Below are 19,708 nucleotides of genomic sequence, written 5' to 3'. Positions count from 1 at the left end.
GAAAAAGGAGTAAGACTTATGGGGCGCTTCTTATTTTTTAGAAATTGAAGTACTTGAGGTGGCTGATATTCCAATTGTTTGGTAGGAGCTTCCCTCCTATGGTTTCCAATTAGAATGAGCCTTTGTCTGCTTTTCCTATAATTTTGTATGGTTCATCCCAGTTCGTTCCCAATTTGCCTTCTCGTGGGTCCCTATTTTCTTGGGTTTTGGCTTTGAGTACGTAATCTCCAACCTTGAGTAATCGAACCTTTGCCTTTTTGTTGTAATAGCGTTCTGCTTGCTGTTTCTGAGCGACCATCCTTATGTACTCCATGTCTCGTCACTCCTCGACCTCGTCGAGATCTTGCATCATATTCTCATCATTGTTGGTACCGCTTTCATGGGATTACCTCATGCTGGGTTCTCCGACTTTGATTGGTATGACCGTTTCTGTTCCATAGATGAGGGAGTAAGGTGTATCACCTGTGCTCATCTTCGGGGTAGTCTTGTGTGCCCATAATACTTCTGGGAGTATTTCTGGCCACAGTCCCTTTACCTCTTCAAGTTCCTTCTTCATGATGTTTAGTATCGTCTTATTAAAGGATTCCGCTTGTCCGTTGCTAGCTGGGTGGTAAGCAGTTGAAAGTATTCTTTTGATATGCCATTTTTCAAAGAACTCGGTGGTTCTTCTTCCTGTGAACTGAGGTCCGTTGTCACAGCTTATCTCTTTAGGTAGGCTGAATCGACATATGATGTTTCTCCATATGAAAGTAATAACCTCTTGTTCGTGAATATGGGAAAATGCCCCTGCTTCCACCTATTTAGAGAAATAGTCAGTTAAAACTAAAATATATCGTACATTACCTTGCCCCGGCAGGAATGACCCCACGATGTCCATTCCTCACTTAATAAATGGCCATGGAGAGGTGAACGAATGAAGGTATTCGCCTGCTTGGAGGATTATTAGGGCGTATTTCTGACATTGCTCACATTTCTTCACAAATTTTGAGGCATCTTTCTTCATAGTGGGCTAGTAATACCCGGCCTGTATGAGGCAATGGCCTTCGTGGACTTCCTCGAGAACGCGTTGGGTTTGGTTTGGTCTTAAACACTTTGCCAAAGGACCGCCATATGTTCTCTTGTATAAGTCGTTATGAAGGAGGGTGTATCTGGCTGCTTGCATTCTTAGTTTTTTAGCTTCCTTTTTGTCGTTTGGGAGGGTCCCATCCTGCAAATACGTAACCATACAATTGCGTCAGTCCCAAGTTAAACTTACAGATTTTACCTCAATTTGGTCTAGTGATGAGTTGAGGAGATGGACTACGCCGTTGTCCCCATCCGTGATGCTTTTGGTGGTGCCGGCCAACTTGGCGAGGCCATCTTCTTAGATGTTCTGAGTTCGTAGGATTTGGTCGAGCTGACATTCGTCGAAATTGGGTAGCAACTTGCGGATCTCGGCTTGATATTTTTGCAACCTTTGTTTTTTAATTTGGAAAGTCCCCGTAACTTGGTTGACTACGAGCTGAGGAAATGGATTACGCTTTTTTAATTTGAGTGTTAGCCTCAACCATACAATTACAGCCTCATACTCCGCCTTGTTGTTAGTCATATCTGGGCATCTTATGGACTGGCGAATTACTTCGCCGGTGAGGACTTTTCGTATGAGTCCCAGTCCAGATCCGGAAGCATTGGATGCGCCGTAGGTGTTCAGGACCTAGAGGTCTTATGTTTGAAGAGAAGCTTGAGCGGCCTCCTTCTCGGACTTAGGCATTACTTTTGCGCTAAAGTCTGCGACTAAGTTGGAGAGCACTTGCGACTTTATTGTTGTTTGGGGCTGATATATGATGTCGTGCTCACTTGATGGCCCATTTGGCCAGCCTCCTCGATAGCTCAGGTTTATGGAAAATGTTTCTTAAAGGAAAAGTGGTGACAACCGAGATAGGGTGGCTCTAGAAATAGGGTCTAAGCTTTTGTGAAGCTACGACCAATGCCAGGGCCAATTTCTCGAGGTATGAGTACCTCGTCTCGGCGTCGATAAGTGTTTTACTGATGTAATAAATAGAAGATTGCGTACCTTTGTTTTCTCGAATCAGGACTGCACTTACTTCTACTTCGGAGACATCAAGGTAGACGAGGAGGTGTTACCCGGGTTCGGGCTTTGAGAGTAAAGGTGGCGATGACAAATATGCCTTCAGTTCTCGCAGTACTTGCATGCACTCAGGCGTCCACTCGGGGCCGTTATCCTTTTTGAGTACGCTGAAAAACCTCTAATATCTATCAGACGACCGCGAGATAAATCTTCATAAGGCGGTAAGTCGACCAGTCAGTCTTTGGACTTACTTCTTAGTAGTCAATTGATCAGGTATCCCGTCGATAACGTTGATTTGATTTGGGTTGACTTCAATTCCTCACTGCAATACTAATAAGCCCAAGAATTTTCCTGAGGCTACGCCAAGCGCATTTCTCGGGGTTTAGTTTTATCCCATACTGTCTTAGTATGTCGAAAGCTTCCTTCAAGTGGATGTTATCCTCTGCCCTCACGAATTTGATCAGTATGTCGTCAATATATACCTCTATAATTTTGCCGAGTTGGTATTTGAACATTTTTGTGACCAACTTATAATAGGTATCCCTGTGTTCTTCAATACAAACGGCATGACCCTATAACAGTATGTTCCCTTGTGGGTGATGAACGTGGTTTTTTCTTGGTCTTCTTCCTCAATGAGTATCTGATTATAACCCGAATATGCATCCAGGAAACTTAGCAGCTCGTTCCTCGATGTTGCGTCAATGAGTTGGTCGATATGTGGCAATGAGAATGAATCTTTCAGGCATGCTTTGTTTAGGACTGTGAAGTCCACACATATCCTCCATTTCTCATTTTTCTTTTTGACCATCACCACATTGGCTATCCATTTGGGGTACTTCTATTCCCTGATGGAGCAGTTCGCTAATAGCTTCTCTACTTCCTCGTGGACGACATCATTGATAGTGGGGTTGAACTTTCATCGGACCTGCCTTACCGGGGGATTAAAGAGGTCGACGTTTAGTTTGTGTGTGGCGATATCTTTGGGGATACCTGGCATATCTGCATGGCTGAAGGCAAATAAATCTGCATTAGTTATTAAGAATTGACTAAATTTTCCTCGTTCTCGGAGTTTACAGCCGATGTAGGCCTTTTTACTGAGGTCACTGTGGTCTAATTGAACGGGGTCGAGGTCTTCTATGGTTGACTTTGCGGCTTTGAACGTTTCGGGGTCCATAATGACTTCCCTAGCTCTATCTTGTGGCGACCCCGACCCTGCTGATTGCTATGTTTCTTTTTCCTTATCTTTCATTTTTTGAGTTGTCGTGCTGTCCATGGCGATTCGGTAATATTCCTGGGATGTGCAGTGTTCCCCTCATATGTTGAATATTCCCCAAGGTGTTGGGAATTTGATCACTTGTTATAAGTTGGAGGGGACGGCTCTCATAGGGTGTATCCATGGTTGTCCCACTATGGCATTGTACGTGGTGGCCTGGTCCATGATATGGAACGTTGTCTCTAGAGTTACCCTACCGGCGAGGACGGGGAGTGTAATTTCTCCCGAAGTCTGTTCAACTACATTGTTAAAGCCGGTTAGTGTGATGCAGCGTGGCACTATCTTATCCTCGAGTCTCATCTGGGCGAGGACGCGGGGATGGATGATTCACGCCCCACTTCAATCATCTACCATGATTTATTTAACATCAGTATCTAAAATTTATAAAGTAATGATAAAGGCATCAATGTGAGGGAAATTCAAACCGTCGGCATCTGACTCATCGAAGATGATACTTTCTTCGAGTCCGTCATACCGTTCGTGGGTGGCGGTGAACTTGATCCTGTTGATGGAGGCATCGTCGCTTCCACCAATAATCATATTGATGGTACGAGCTGGTGAGGGTGGCTTTGGCGGGCCTTGACGTTCTCAACCCCCGATTAAGGTGTTCCTGCCTTTGTCGCTAAGTAGTTCTTTGAGGTGCCCTTGATGTAACATATTCGCTATCTCTTGCCTTAGGGCGATGCAATCTTCTATTTTGTGTTCGCGTTCCTGGTGCAATTCGCAGAGGGCGTCGGATTTCCTGGTGCTCGGATCGGAGCTCATCTTTGGCGGCCATTTCACCTTTGTTCCAAGCTTCTCAAGGGCGTAGATCACCTCTGTAGGTGAAACACAAAAATTGTGAGCAGATAATAAGGGGTAATACCTCTCTCGTTCCTGTGAGTCCCCAATCTCGGCCTAGACGGGCCATCATCATAGAGAAAGGAAGGAGGATCGGGTTCCATGACATAGGGGTGGTGTCCTTCCCTATTTGGCCGTGAGACAGGGTGATTTCTCCTTATATTATCTCTTCGTTCTTTCCTAGGTTCGGTTTTTACCGAGATGAGTCGTCGAGTTGGTCCGTTGAGGTTGTCATCATCTGCTCTAACCTCGGCATAGTAGGCATTATGAATTTCATCCCAAGTGGTTGGAGGATACTTTATTAATTGGCTCAGCAGCTTTCTGGTCGCTTTTGAACCCTCTCTACTCAACCCGTTCTGAAAGGTTTCGACGGCCATCCCTTCAGAAATATTTAGTAAGGTCATCCTTACCCTGTTGAATCGGGCGAGGGCGTCCCTCAGTCTCTCTCCCGAGGATTGTTTGATGGTGAAGATGTCGTTTACTCTTGTTTCGGCTTTCTCGGCCCCGACATATGCCGTCATGAACTTGTCGACCATTTCTCCGAACGTTTATATTGAGCGGGCCGGTAGCTATGAATACCATGTTAATGCCCCTCCGGTGAGGGTTTCGTCAATTATTTACAGTAAAATGGAGGACTCCTACTCCTTGGTGAGGCCGTTGCCCTTCACAAGGGTGACGTAGTGAGTCACATGGTCTTCCGGGTCGGTTGTCCCATTGTATATTCTGAGATATGGTGGCATCTTGATGGTATTTGGTATGGCATGTGGGGCCGCTTTCTCGCTATATGGCTGTTTTATGAACCTACCGACGTCCTTTTTTTTACAGTAATGTAGGGGCGCCAGGTATCTTGTCTACTCGTTTCGGTGTTCTTTCTTTTGGTATCTGAGCACCTTGTTTTCATTCTCCATTTCTTCCATTCTCTTGAAAACGGCGGTGAGGACGTTGTCACCTGCATTGTCAGTAACATCATGGGTTTTACCTGAAGTTGGAAGGTCTGATCGGTCGTCCTGTTCGTTCCCTCGCTGTGCTTCATGGGCTCTTGTATTTCCGTAGTCGTGCATCGAGCTTGTTTGTTGAGTACACTAACTAGGGTATCAGTTAGCCACGCTTTAAGGAGTTTTTCATAGCTGGTGGTGCCCCTTCTCCCGCGGACATGGAGGGTCCTTTCCCGTTTGATTTTGCTTTGCCGCAGAAAGGTGGGGTGACCTTTCTCGTCTGGGAGAGGCCGTTGGCGTTACCCCCTCATCGCGGGTGTCATAGCCTTCATTGATTGCGTTCAAGAGGTTGATGGGAACATTATCTGTTGCCCTCGTCCCATTTCTTTGGTTATCTGCCATGGAAATTTTGTACGCACAGAGAAGAGAGATAAACTTTATGGTTTGTTAGATTAACAAGTCACGTGAGTTGTAGATCTAGTGGAAACTAAAACATTGGCTAAGAAAATTTTCACAGACGGCGCCAAACTGTTTGACCTAAAATTTTGATCTAGGTGTAAACAATTAGATTTTCTAACAGATTTGAGTTAATCTTAGCCAATATTAATATCCAAAAGGTCGTTTGATTGATTTTGTGATAAAATGGCTCAAGTGCCGCCGGATAATAATAAATATGCAGCAAAGACAGTATTTAATGGCCCAAGAGCAAAGAAGATAGCATTCAATAGTAATAAATGAAATATAATGGCATTTAAGTAAATAAATGCAAGTGAGACAACAATAAAAGGGTTGAATTCGGTGGTATCCCCCCAAAAATGATGAGTGATTGATGAACCTTTGAATATTCGTATTCTTCTTGGATCATGGGATAAAAGTTAGAATCTGATATGAGAAAAAGATATATTTTGTATGTATATAAAGCAAGAATCTTTAGAGAATGTCAAAGTGTTGTTCTATTACAATGAGTGTCCAATCCCCTTCTATAACTACAACTCTTTTTATTTATAAGAGAACATGAGCAACATAACCCTAATAGTACAGATCGTAGGAATATTCACTGAAATATTCTCTTTAAAGTCTTATCCCTAAAACTAGTCGTTACTGTTCCGTTAAGGAGAGTACTCGTCCTCGACCTCGATCTCTGTTGACTCTGTTTACCCTCAAAATCGGATAACAATTGAATTTGTTAGTAGTTATAAGGACATGTGGATTAACTTGATACAAAGCGATAAATTAAATTAGAATAAAAATAAATAACGATAAAATAACTGCAAACTACAGGAATTGGATGATTCAGCTTAAGAATGCAGGTCACCCTTGAGTTGAATACACTTTTATTGACAAAAAAATATCAAAGAATAAGAGCTTGGAGAATGTATTGCTTATCAGTATATGTTACCATGTCCCTAATGAATTGTCAAATCCCCTTTATATATTAGTGGAGATCTACCTTTTAAGGTATTATTTTGTTGTTCTATAAAAGGTAAAAGTCCTTGATTTATTGAATGTTAGTTCCCTTTTTGAGTTGTTCTGTGATTTCTGTCATAATGACTGGTTAATGGCGAGAATTACGGACTCCTGTGGGTTGAGTTGGCAAAGCTTTCTTCGAAGCCGTTGGAAACAGGACCGGTTACACCTTCTGTTTACGACCGCACTCCCCTCGCCAGAAGAAACAGAGGTCCTTTTTTGGGTAAGTAGAAACAGAAGATCTACGAAGGGGTTGGACAACCTTGGATACTAAGTTTTTAGTGAATATCTGATCTTTGAACTTTTATGATTATATCTTTGAAGTGAATATGTAGGAAAACTATTACTATGAGAAATTAGGAGGAAGATGAAGGAGAAAGTAGAAGAAAAGAAATATTTCAGAAAAATGGAAAAAATTTACATTTCAATTATTCAAGAATTCATGCTCGCATCTCCATGTGAGATTCACTGATTGTGCCACATCTGCATATGGTGTTTAATAGGACATTTTGCTAGTAGTTTGAGTATTCAATAGGTAATACGTTTAATTAAAGTTAAAGTGTCTAAATAAAAATTCACAATTTTAGGTGGCTATTTATATATTTGGTCATTTTTTTATGGAGAAAATTATCATACAGAAAAATCTAATTAATTTTTTTATGGAGAAGATTACAGTACAGAAAAATCTAATAAATTAGAACTTCGCCATTCTAAATATTCATCAAATAGTCCTTGTTTTATTGTTCCGAAACAAAACAAACAATTCAGGATGCCAATTAGCATTCCAACATATTTATTTAGGGTAAAATTGTCATCACAATTAATTAGTTTTGTAATTTGTTTAGGTTTCTTTTGATAGTCCGTGCATATTTAAATAGAGGTTTGTCTTAGGTTTATTTAGAACAAAGATTACGTCATTATGATATCCAATTTAGAATATAACACTAATTCAGAAAACATATTTTTAAAAAACACATATATACGGTATTATTTAGGATCTTAAAAGTTAAAACCAAATATAATTTTTTAAAACCAACACTATTGTGATATCCATTTATTGAATTGGCCTAACATTCTTTTATTTTGAGTAGGTTATCTCAATATGATTCCTTATCAAAAAATGCCAACTTTCATATAATCACAAGAGAAATAACCATAGGCCAGATACAAGATATCCAAGTAAGAATTTACAAGCATCAATTAATATAGCCTGTTGACATATACTCATATATATGGTGTCTGTGTGTTTGCTTTTCTAAAGCTTCTTTCTTTTTCTATTTTTGATAATTTGCTTCTTACATTGTTCTCACCACTGGCTTGAAAAATATAACTTTGAGTTTTTGTTTTCAGAGGACTCATTAATGCAATAGTTCATCTTTTTATGGCCATATGTATCTTAGTGTTTGTTAGTTCTTATATTTATTTATCTGCCTTTTAACCCAATTAACTTTAGGATACATATTAAATAAATCGGGCAATAAAGGATCACTTATGTTAATCGAATGTGCGCCATGATTCTATATTTTACTATAGATGAAAATATTCTCAAAATATTAATGAGCTTTTATACACTTAAAAAAATAAAATAATTATTATGAATAGTAAATATTAGATCGTAATGGAATGTGATTGAAGAATCCATGTTTGTATAGAAACTTTTTGCTAAATGGGTCACAACTTACAAAGGATAGCTTTGATAATTAAAAAGAGTTCCTCATCGCTTGTGAAGGAAAAAAGAAGAAGCCGGAGAGTGAATTTGAGTCGGCAACTCGCTTGATTTAAAAGGTTATATTCCTAATTATCTGTTGTTCTTTTCTCTTTCGGTTATTTATAATTTTACTGGTGGACCAGTATTCTGTTTGTCATTAATTTTTTAAGTTTCTAATTGTATTGCATTTTAATAAGTAATTAAGTATATAACTGCATTCGCCCATTTTGTATGTTCATAGTTATTTAGAATTTTTAGCGATTTGTTCCCGTATCATTTATACTTTCACCTCCTTTTGATGAAATCTCTTTTAGGTTACCATATGAAGCTCATTATTGTATTGTGATTGTCTACATATGTGTGAAGGAAAAAATATGTATGAGAAGGATTAGTAGTTTCATTTAAAAAATAATATATTAAGACTGTATACGGGTAGAATCGAGTCCGCTGCATGACTCGACTTTCCGATGAGCCAAACGGAGCAGGAACGTGACCGTAATGTATCGGAGTCAGAGCGAAGAACCCCTCGTATCGGGGCTCGGGTAAAACACCTATCCTCGGGGATATCGGGGCCATATCCTCGAGATCCGATTTGAGGATTGAGACTTCGGAGAGCATTACCAAGTAGCTGCATACGACTAACAAAGAGCCGTGATGTATGTGCCTAACCGGATATCACGGCGTGAATCTCGGCTCGTATCGACAGAAAATCAGTGATCGGCGAAACGGAAGATTTTTACCTTTTTTAGAATTCTACTTAGGGTGAAACTCCCCTACTATATAAAGGGAAAACTAATTGTTCATTAGACACATTGTAATACGCATATCAAGGAAATATACTCTTATTCTCTCTAATATTCAAAGTTCTTACTTTTTGTTCATCAGTTCTTCATTAGTGTGAGCCCGGGATCGAAGGCAGACACTTCGTTAAGACGTTACTGAGTCAGGGATCACTCTCCCTATTGGTTTGACAATTTATTATGTCTTTTATCTGTTTATTCTAACGTCATTTATCATTTGTATTGAATCAATCCGCATATCCTTAAAACCACATATAAATTCAATTGTTATTCATTTTTAAGTGTAAACAAAGACCAATCTGTTAAGAGTACAACAACAACAACCCAGTATAATCCCACTAGTGAGGTCTGGGGAGGGTAGTATGTACGCAGACCTTACCTCTACCCTGAGGTAGAGAGGTTGTTTCCGATAGACCCTCGGCTCCCTCCCTCCAAGAACTCTCCACCTTGCTCTTGGGGTGACTCGATCTCACAACCTCTTGGTTGGAAGTGGAGGGTGCTCACCACTAGAGCAACCCACTCTTGTCAAATGTGAGAAAAAGGTAAAAGAGTGAAATCTTTATATCATATGTGAGAAAAAGGAAAAAGAGAAATTAAAAAGAATGGTGACAAATAAATTATAACAATCTGAATGATAACATGTGCCGATAAACTCCAATACTAACATTGTTGACATATTCCAATTAAAGATCATAAGTTTCTCCTTCATCTTGTAGTTCTTAAAAAAAACAAGAAGAAGCAAGTTCATATGGTTTAATCTCATATGTTCACAGTAGTCTTCCTTGCCTAATTCGTCCATAATTAACTAAAAAATAATAGTGATAATAAAGTATTTAATCATGGTATAAATAGCTAAAAGAATGATGAATGATTTTAATATTTCCATAATGAATAACACTTTTCAAGTAACAAGTATCCATATTCTTATGTCAATACTATAAGGAATTTGGTGTATTTCGTGCGAGCCACGTACATAGAGACTAATATATATATATATATATAAATGTTTTCACCTACAACAACCAAGTTTTAACACTTTACCACGGTATTTAATTCTCACCGTTGAAACTAAGAGAATGTCAATAAAAAGAGGTTACTTCTTCTTTTAATTGAACATCTCAATTATACTTTTTCTCTACCTTTAGTGATAAAACACACAAACTAAATTACTGTAGTTTATAAAGTTTGTATCCCATCGAAAATTGTCAAATGGATGAGACAGAGAGTAATTATTATGCCGGCAGAAGTTAACGCTTTACATAATAAAATGAGGTTTCTGTTAATATCCAAAAGATTGGTGGAACAAAAGAACAAGCAGGAACGGGTGGGAAAGAGGAGAACAAGTGGGAAACAAATTTTGGGCCGGATAACTCTTTCAGGCCCAATAAGCCCACATCTGAGGACAAGCCCACTTTACAGTGTAATTCCATGAACTGCAATTTTCTCGGGGGTGGGGGAGGGGGGGTGGTTATTGAATGAGTACCAATTAAAAGATTTGCCTCAAGGCGAATATACTCCCTCCGTTCACTTTTACTTGTCTACTATTGACTTTGTACACCCTATAAGAAATAATAACTAAAATGCATAATTTACCATGATACTCATATTAATTGATGTATAATCTTAATGGATTTGGAAAATGATTTGGAATGAGTAATTAATGATGTTTACCCTCAAAATCGGATAATAATTAAATTTATAAGTGGTTTTAAGAATACACGGATTAATTTGATACAAGGCGATAAATTAAGTTACTATTGAACAAACAAAGATAAAATAAATTCAAACCACACGAGTAGGATAGTTCCAGCCGTAATGAAATAATCACCCTCTATCCGGGTTCGGCTGTGGCCAGCACTAGTGAACAAGAGAGAAAGAGAGAGCTAATAATAGAGAAAATAATAATATATTATTTTGGAATACGTGTTAAAGTCCTTCATGAATTATCAGACCCCCTTTATATAATAGGGGAGTCCTACTTTAGGTACAATTCTATAAAAGGTAAAAAATCTTCTGATTTACTGATTGCCGGTTCCTTATCGATACGTGCCGAGATCCCCACCGTGATATCCGGCCGGTCACAGATATTTCGGCTTTCTGTTGGCTATGCTGGATTGTCTGACAATGTTCTTAGGAGTCGTTCGAGGCTAGGACCAATTCCGTGACCATGGCCTCGATATTCTCGAGGGCAGGCGTCATGCCCCCGAGTTCTGGCCCGGTAAGACTATGGCTCGATTTCGGTCCCTTGCCGCCATGTCTCGAGCCTGGCTCATCTTGTCGGAGACCGAGATGCACCATGAGCTCGATTTCACCCGTATACAAATGCTAAAATAAATTATTTTTCTCTTGATATGCGAAAGTGGATAAGTAAAAGTGAACAGAGGGAGTGTATAACATTGTACAAATTTTCAACATTGCCTTTATCTTGGAGATGTTGAAATGGCGCAGGTAATGAGAAAAGAGTATCTATTTGATTTATATATAGTTATTATACATAATATTTATAGTTTATAATGAGGAACTATGCTTGTTAAACTTTTCATTATTGTTCCATATCTAAACTGGCAACTTTGATAAATTTTACTATCCATTTGTTTCTTTGTCTCTCAGTTAGATGCATCCAATCCAATTTTTGCTGCCACATATTACAAGTAACATAATTAAGATTCTATTATGGTGATTAATTACCAAACAAAAAAAGATTCTAATATGGTGATTTTTTCTTATATTCAAAAAGCAGGAAAGCTACAAGTGAGGAGTTTACTAGCAATTGATCCATTTTCGAAATAATCTCAGAATCCGAAAAGACATAATAATGTTGTCAAATAACGCTCCCTATCATCATAATTATGCTCACCGCAATATAAAGTTGCATGCTGGGGTTTTAACTAGATTATATAGAAACTTTCAGAAAGAAGATTTAAAGAAAAGCTTTTTCAGAAATTCCTCGAAAAGATAATTGTCCCTTTAGCTTATTAACTAACTAGTATGTGCCCTTGGTTCATTTCAAGAAAATCTTACCACTAACAACCAAAATCCTTTTTTTTCCTTCAAGATTTTTGTTCTCTTTGCAATTCTATATTTGTTGGGCTATTTGCCTATTTTTCCGGTTAAAGGACTAATGGCCTAGTCCTATTCTTCTTGAGTTCTGATTCCTTTTAGAATGAGAAAAGGATAGACATTTCCGGCGGAGCAAAATAATGACACGGGGTGCCCCCAAATCCTCAATTTACCAGCTCTTCCCACAAAGCGGTTAGGCATCAGATGAAGCTAATCTCATTAGGAAAATTGCCTTCAAAGATTGTGCACCTGTTACGACCCAAAATCCCGACAATGATCGTGATAGTACCTAATTCTAACTGGCTAGGTAAATCAATAATCATAACCAATTTAAGCAGGACAAACAAGAATAATCCACTATCAAGATATAGACAAGACATAAGTAAGTCTCAAACAATCAACAAAATACGAAAATACAATGACAATCTCACAAAATCCGGTAGTACAAAATCATGAGCAATTAAATAGAGTACGACTGAGTCTTAAAATATAACAGTACTACCTAAATCAAATAACAGTAAAATGGATAAGAAGGAGATTATATAAGCTGTGAATAAGGAATGATAGCCACCATAATCTTCGAGTGTATCTACTAAATGACCTCTTGAGTGATTCTAGTACTGATACAAGAATCTACACAAAATATACATAAGTATAGTATGAGTATAAAAATTATGTGTACTCAGTAAATATCAAGTCTAATCTCGAAAAGTAGTAGCAAAATTTTGACAAAAATATAATACTCACTTTTTCAATCTGGATGGTTCTTAATTGAATGAAATCACAGAAAATAACCAAGGACAACAGATATAACAATGAGGGTACAAAAACTAGAGATAGGATAAGTATGCTTTTTAAACAAGATAACCAAAATATAATCAAATTGCTAAGCCATTCTACCTCGATAAGGTCGGTGTAGTTCTTGTCTGGATGCTGAATCATGGATGAAAGATTTGCAAAGGCGTCGACGAACTCGTTCTGAATCCTGGGGACGTGCTTGAAATCAATCTTCGTGAACTTCTTACATATCTCTTTCACACAGTGCGGGTACAGTAGGATCTTGACATTTTTGGTGGACCATTCCCCTTGGACCTGGTGTATCAATAGATCGCAGTCCCCTGTGACCAAAAGTTCTTTGGCGTTCATCTCGACTGCCATTCTAATCCTAAGGATGCATGCTTCGTATTCATCCATATTATGGGTACAAGGTAATCTTATATTTGGCGATGCTGGATAGTGTTGTCCGAATTTCGAAATTAGGACTACCTCAATTCTGACTCCTTTAAAGTTTGCTGCTTCATCTAAAAACATTCTCCATCCAGGGTATGATTCTGCAATATCTTCCCCAGCAAATAATACTTCTTCATCGAGAAAATATGTAGTGAGTGACTCGTAATCCTCATCCACCAGATTCTCTGCGTGGTAGTCAGCTAAAGCTTGCCCCTTGATAGCCTTCTGAGTTATGTACACAATGTCAAATTCGCTGAGGAGAATTTTCCATTTAGCAAGCTTTTCGGTCAGCATCGGCTTCTGGAAGATGTACTTGAGCGGGTCGAGCTGAGATATCAGATGCATTGTGTATGCTGACATATAATGCTTTAGTTTCTGGGAGATCCAAGTCAAAGCACAGCAAGTGTGTTCTATCAAAGTATATTTGGCCTCGCTTGGCTTGAACTTCTTACTTAAGTAGTAGATGGCCTGCTCCTTTCTCCTAGTTTTGTCATGTTGTCCCAACACAAAATCAAAGGCGTTATCCAAGACTGACAGATATATTAACAATGGCTTTCCGGGCTCAGGGGGAACCGACACTGGTGGATTTGACAGGTACTCCTTGATTCTGTCGAAGGATTTCTAGCACTTTTCTGTCCATTTTGTGGCAGCATCCTTTTTGAGCAACTTAAAAATGGGTTCACAGATTACCATGGACTGGGCTATGAAGTGACTGATGTAATTTAGTCTACCCAGGAAACTCATCACATCTTTCTTACTCTTTGGTGGTGGCAATTCCTGAATTGCCTTAATTTTTGATGGGTCCAGTTCTATCCTTTTCCTGCTTACGATGAAGCCCAATAGTTTTCCAGAAGGGACTCTGAATGCGCACTTTGTCAGGTTCAACTTCAGACTATACCTTCGTAGGCGTTCGAAAAATTTCCTCAAATCATCCAAGTGCTCTGAACTCTTTCGAGACTTAATGATGACATCATCCATATATACTTCAATCTCCTTATGAATCATGTCGTGAAAAAGGGTAGTCATGGCCCTCATGTAGGTGGCGCCAACATTCTTGAGACCGAACGACATGACTCTATAATAATAAACTCCCCAAGGTGTGGTGAAGGCTGTCTTTTCTGCTTCTTCCTCATGCATCAAGATTTGGTGGTACCCAGCGAAACAATCCACAAACGACTGCAGTTCATCCTTCGTGCAGTTATCGATAAGGATGTGGATATTTGGTAAAGGGAAGTCGTCCTTTGGAATAGCTTTGTCGAGATCTCGGTAATCCACACATATCCTGATCTTTCCATTTTTCTGGGGTACTAGGATGATATTTTCCAACCAGCTGGGATAATTGGTGACCCTTACCACATTCACCTCTATCTGGTTGGTTACTTCCTCATTTATCCTCAAACTCAAATCAGGCTTAAAATTTTTGGGTTTATGCTTCACCGGCGGTCTGGTAGAATCGGTAGGCAGTCGACGTGGACAATGTCACTAATTAATCCTAGCATGTCATCATATGACCATGCGAACACATCGATGTATTGTCGGGGGAGCTCAACTAGTTTTTCCTTCTGCTCGGCTTCTAGATGAATGCTGATTCTGGTTTCTTTCACGTCTTCTTCATTTTCGAGGTTGACCACTTCTGTTTCTTCAAGGTTGGGCTTTTTCTGACTCTCTAGATGTTCGATCTCCTGTGGGAGATTGTGTGGCATCATACTCTTGTCATACTCCTCGTAATCTGGGTCATTGCGCTCGACGGTTTCGTTACATGTCACAATCACAAAATGCGAGTTTTTATCATTTTGATTACTGAAAAGAAAAACTAAGTATAAATGAAGCAGTAAGCAATATTTTAAGAAAATGATTCTTTTATTTCATCAAAAAGGTACAGACACAGTGTAGACCTCAATTGACCGTGCATTTTTCAAAAAAGGAAACTTTTACAGTTCCATACTACCAAGACTCTCGGCGAACCATAGATGGACTGGTGGTCCAATTCCACAGCTCTTCCCCTGGTTCAGCATCCTTATGGTCGGTGTATTGATGTTAATCCCTTCACATCATTCTTCAATCATATTCAGGAACAGCTTTCCCATCCCATTGATGATATCATCTTCTGTTACTGAACTCTGACATGGACTTGAAACATGCTCTGGCACAAAAACCTTTTTCCCGGAGCTACCAGTATGAGCTTTCCCCATCGGAGGCTGATATCCTATGCTGGCCCTTCCTTTCTGCCCATTAGGTTCAATTGGCTCAGTGATCCCGTCCAACCTGGATCCCAACCCTGTTCCTGGTCTGTAATCATATTTCATCATCTCCCTCATAACCATCTTGGATGTAAGGACCCGTAAAAATTTTAACCAAAAACTCGGGGTTTCGTGGTGCCAAGTTAGATTCCTGCGTTATTATAGTAGAAATTCTTCGCCGTACGCTTGCGAGCCGCGGTTCGGACTTTTTGGATTGAACAGCACCCTACGTACTGAGAGAAAATTATTTTGAAGAAGAACGCATTTCTGCGCCCCATTATGCGGCCGCATAATGGCCGCAGAGTGAAGTAGTAAGTATGGCCAATTTGAGGTCAGTTTTGCTGTCGATTATGCGACCGCATAATCGATATGCGGACCGTATATCGGTCGCATAATTCCTCTTAGGTTTCTGCGGAGGGAGTTCTGCGGCGCATTATGCGATCGCAGAACAAGTATGCGGACCGCATACTGGTCGCATACCTGAGCTGAAAGTTTAGGCCCCTGAGGGCCATTTCTACGGTCACTTTGCGGACCGCATAACCATTATGCGATCGCAGACCTGTGTCGGGGCACCATTTTTCTTAATTTAAAACCCGACCCCCATTCCGTTAAAACACCCCTTAGGTCTATTTTGAGCTCATTTTCTGATACTTCTAGAGTGAGAGAGAGAGGGTTCAAGAGGGAGGGCCTAATTTTCATCAATCAATCTTCAACCATCACTCAAAGCTTGGAAATACTCAAGTAGAGCACCCAATTTCTTCATCCAAAAAGGTAAGATTTCATCACCCCAGCTCTTAATTTCAAACATAGCTATAATGGTGTACTAGGGTAATACTTCATGGGTATGAGAGTGGTTCATCTTGCATGCATGTGATAAAGAGTGTGGGAAAAATAAAAAGTGAACTAGAACTATGAACATTTTCCTAATTTTGGGTTCAATTTGTATATTTCAAAAGTAGATTGAGGTTGATAAGGGTTCCGGATAATTGTAGAGTCTAAAGAAGCGCAATTGAGGTATGTATGGCTAACTCTCTTCTTCTTAGAATCGAACTCCTGGTGTCCGAATAATTGGTGTAAGTTCCAACTTGATTATACTAGAATTGTTTGCCTTAGTGTGTTTGATTGAAAGATTCATGTTCTCTCATTGTTTTAGATGGTTACCATGTCATCATGCTATTTGAGAACGTAATTATGATTTTTCAAGCTTCTTCCCTTATGTGTGAAATGCCTTATGTGATGGTACTTATCGACATGAATGATGATGTTATTTGAACAAATAAAAAGGGAAAGACTTGAATTGTAAAATGTACCCAAGTGCCAAGAACTACTTAATAAATGAGGTTGTTTGTGCCATGTAATGAAGATGGGAAAGAAATGTGAATTGAGTGGACAGTTGAAAGAGGTTATGTCTCAAGTGAGATGGCTTAGCCGATCGGGCCGAGATCGGACGCCATGTTGTACATATGGTGGCATTTGTATTGGAATTATTGAATTACATTGTGGATATGGATAAGTCTCACTTGAGATGGCTTAGCCGGTCGGGCCGAGACCGGACTCCGTGTAAAAACACGGTGGCATTGTGAGTTGTGGCTTGGCACTAAAGATTATTAATCTAAAAAGATGGAAATATTGAATTGGAAACTATGTGATCCTTACTCGGTGTTTTCTTTGTATTTCTATGAAGTACTTATTGATTATTATGGCATGATTCTCTTAGCATTTATGTATTGTTAGTAACCTCTTCTTTTAATCTTTGCTTAGTGTGATTCCCTTAGCATTTAAACACTGTCAGTGATTTCTTTTAGTCTTTGTTTGAGAATTTTATATATGGATATGTATACAATATTGTTATCTAATGACCTTCTCTTTTAATTTTTTGGGCATGTATAAATGATTTGGGCTTGGAGTTCTTTAAGAACTCAGGCCCAAGTCCAGCTCTACTATGTTTCAAGGGTCTGTTGTCGCTCGGGTCCTTACATCCAAGATGGCTATGAGGGAGATGATGAAATATGGATACAGACCAGGACCAGGGTTAAGATCCAGGTCGGACGAGATCAGTGAGTGAATTGAACTTATGGGCAGAAAGGAAGGGCCAGCATAGGATATCAGCCTCCGATGGGGAAAGCTCATACTAGTAGCTCCGGGAAAAGGTTTTTATGCCAGAGCATGTTTCAAGTCCATGTCAGAGTTCAGTAACAGAAGATGATATCATCAATGGGATGGGAAAGCTGTTCCTGAATATGATTGAAGAATGATGTGAAGGGACTAACATCAAGACACCGACCATCAGGGATGCTGAACCAGGGGAAGAGCTGTGGAATTGGACCACCAGTCCATCTATGGTTCGCCGAGAGTCTTGGTAGTATGGAACTGTAAAATTTTCCTTTTTTGAAAAACACACGGTCAATTGAGGCCTACATCGTGTTTGTACCTTTTTAATGAAATAAAGGAATCATTTTCTTAAAATATTGCTTGCTGCTTCATTTATACTTAGTTTTTCTTTTCAGTAATCAAAATGATAAAAACTCGCGTTCCGTGATTGTGACATATAATGAAACTGTCGAGCGCAATGACCAGATTACGAGGAGTATGACAAGAGTATGATGCCACACAATCTCCTATAGGAGATCGAACATCTAGAGAGTCAGAAAAAGCCCAACCTTGAAGAAACAGAAGTGGTCAACCTCGAAAATGAAGAAGACGTGAAATAAACCAGAATCAGCATTCATCTAGAAGCCGAGCAGAAGGAAAAACTGGTTGAGCTCCCCCGACAATACATCGCTATTTTCCTGTTGTTATATCTCATTATGTATATGACAAGCATCTATTGGATTGAATGTTTATCCTTATCTTTTAATTCACAGAATGACTTAGGCAAGCATTAAAGAAGTTAAGATTTAAAAAAAGCCTTAGTTAGCAAAAAATTCTATAACTACTAATCACGAGCTTATTATCAATTTATTATGCCTCACTAACCCTCTCCTTAAAGATTTTTGAAGTCCAAAGGTTTAACAAAGGCGACAACCCCTCTTTTCAAAGAGAAAAACTGAATTGTCGCGATTTAATCTTTCCAAAATAGGGAATCAACTATTTCGAAGGATTAAGGTGATGTTGCCTTAAAACAAAGGCTCTCAAATAGTTTTCTACTTCAAAACCAATGTATATCTTAAGATCATTTCCATAACACTTTCACCACATTAGAATGACATGAACCTCCATGATTTAGGAAACAAAATGCTTTAACATGGCTTCCATTTCACATGCATACAAACGTTTCCATCTTTCGAAGTTCTTTTTTAGCTTATATATACTAACACTAATTTCCTAAAGGCTTTTCTCTAAAACCATCTTCTTTAAACCATACTTTCCCCTTATAGATATTATATCCTAATATATGGTAAGTTATACCCTTAGAACTCTAGTTAAGGTATATCACAAATAATTAATTTCAAATCTATTCTAAGTCCAATGGAGCTACCTTAGGTAGATTTTAAGGGGTACCTAATACCTTCCCCTTAGAAGAAAAAGAACCCATACCTATGATATCACCGGTTAGCAAACCAAATAGAATAGACTTTATTAATTAAATAGGTACCCTAGTATACCTTTAAATATTAGGTGGTGACTCTTTTTCATTAGCAACAAAGAAACCACAAGTTGAATCTTATTTTGACTAGTGCGAAATAGGGTGCAACAATATGGTGACTCTACTGGGGATTACACTTAGGTTCTGACCTTAGCATACTTAGACTGAATTTCGCATTTAGATTTATTTGTACATTGCTTTAATTGTAGCTAAATTTGCAATTACGTGCTTACCTGCTTTATTTGCTCTTTATGCTTGTTATCATACTTATTGTTGCTACACCCTTATCTGTTACTGCTTTACATATACTATCATCACATTTCTTCCTATCGAGTCTTGGTTGTACACTATCACACACAATGACACACGAGGGTTGTCTTTTACACCCCTCCGAACCTTCTTTTCAAAACTCTCTAGTTTCAGAGAATGACTTTGTCTGGTCAACTGACATAACTTCTCGCAGCCTTAAATCCAACTCAAAAGTAAGAAACACTCTACTCT

At 39.0% G+C, this 19,708-nt stretch overlaps 1 protein-coding gene across 1 annotated transcript; it reads right to left on the bottom strand.

The window, feature by feature from the left end:
• Nucleotides 1–385: 385 nt before the first annotated feature.
• Nucleotides 386–15,396, bottom strand: LOC142177196 (uncharacterized). The gene is made up of 5 exons (XM_075245662.1): nucleotides 15,317–15,396; nucleotides 14,819–15,181; nucleotides 14,535–14,711; nucleotides 13,052–13,988; nucleotides 386–796 (listed from the first exon to the last, which is right to left on the bottom strand). Exons 1-5 carry the CDS (start codon nucleotides 15,394–15,396, stop codon nucleotides 386–388), a joined length of 1,968 nt encoding a protein of 655 aa, XP_075101763.1.
• Nucleotides 15,397–19,708: the final 4,312 nt, after the last annotated feature.

Source organism: Nicotiana tabacum, chromosome 23 (genome assembly GCF_000715075.1).
Source record: "Nicotiana tabacum cultivar K326 chromosome 23, ASM71507v2, whole genome shotgun sequence".
Lineage (NCBI taxonomy): Eukaryota > Viridiplantae > Streptophyta > Magnoliopsida > Solanales > Solanaceae > Nicotiana > Nicotiana tabacum.
The sequence above is the reverse complement of the archived record's forward strand: the minus strand, read 5'-3'. Positions and strand labels throughout refer to the sequence as shown.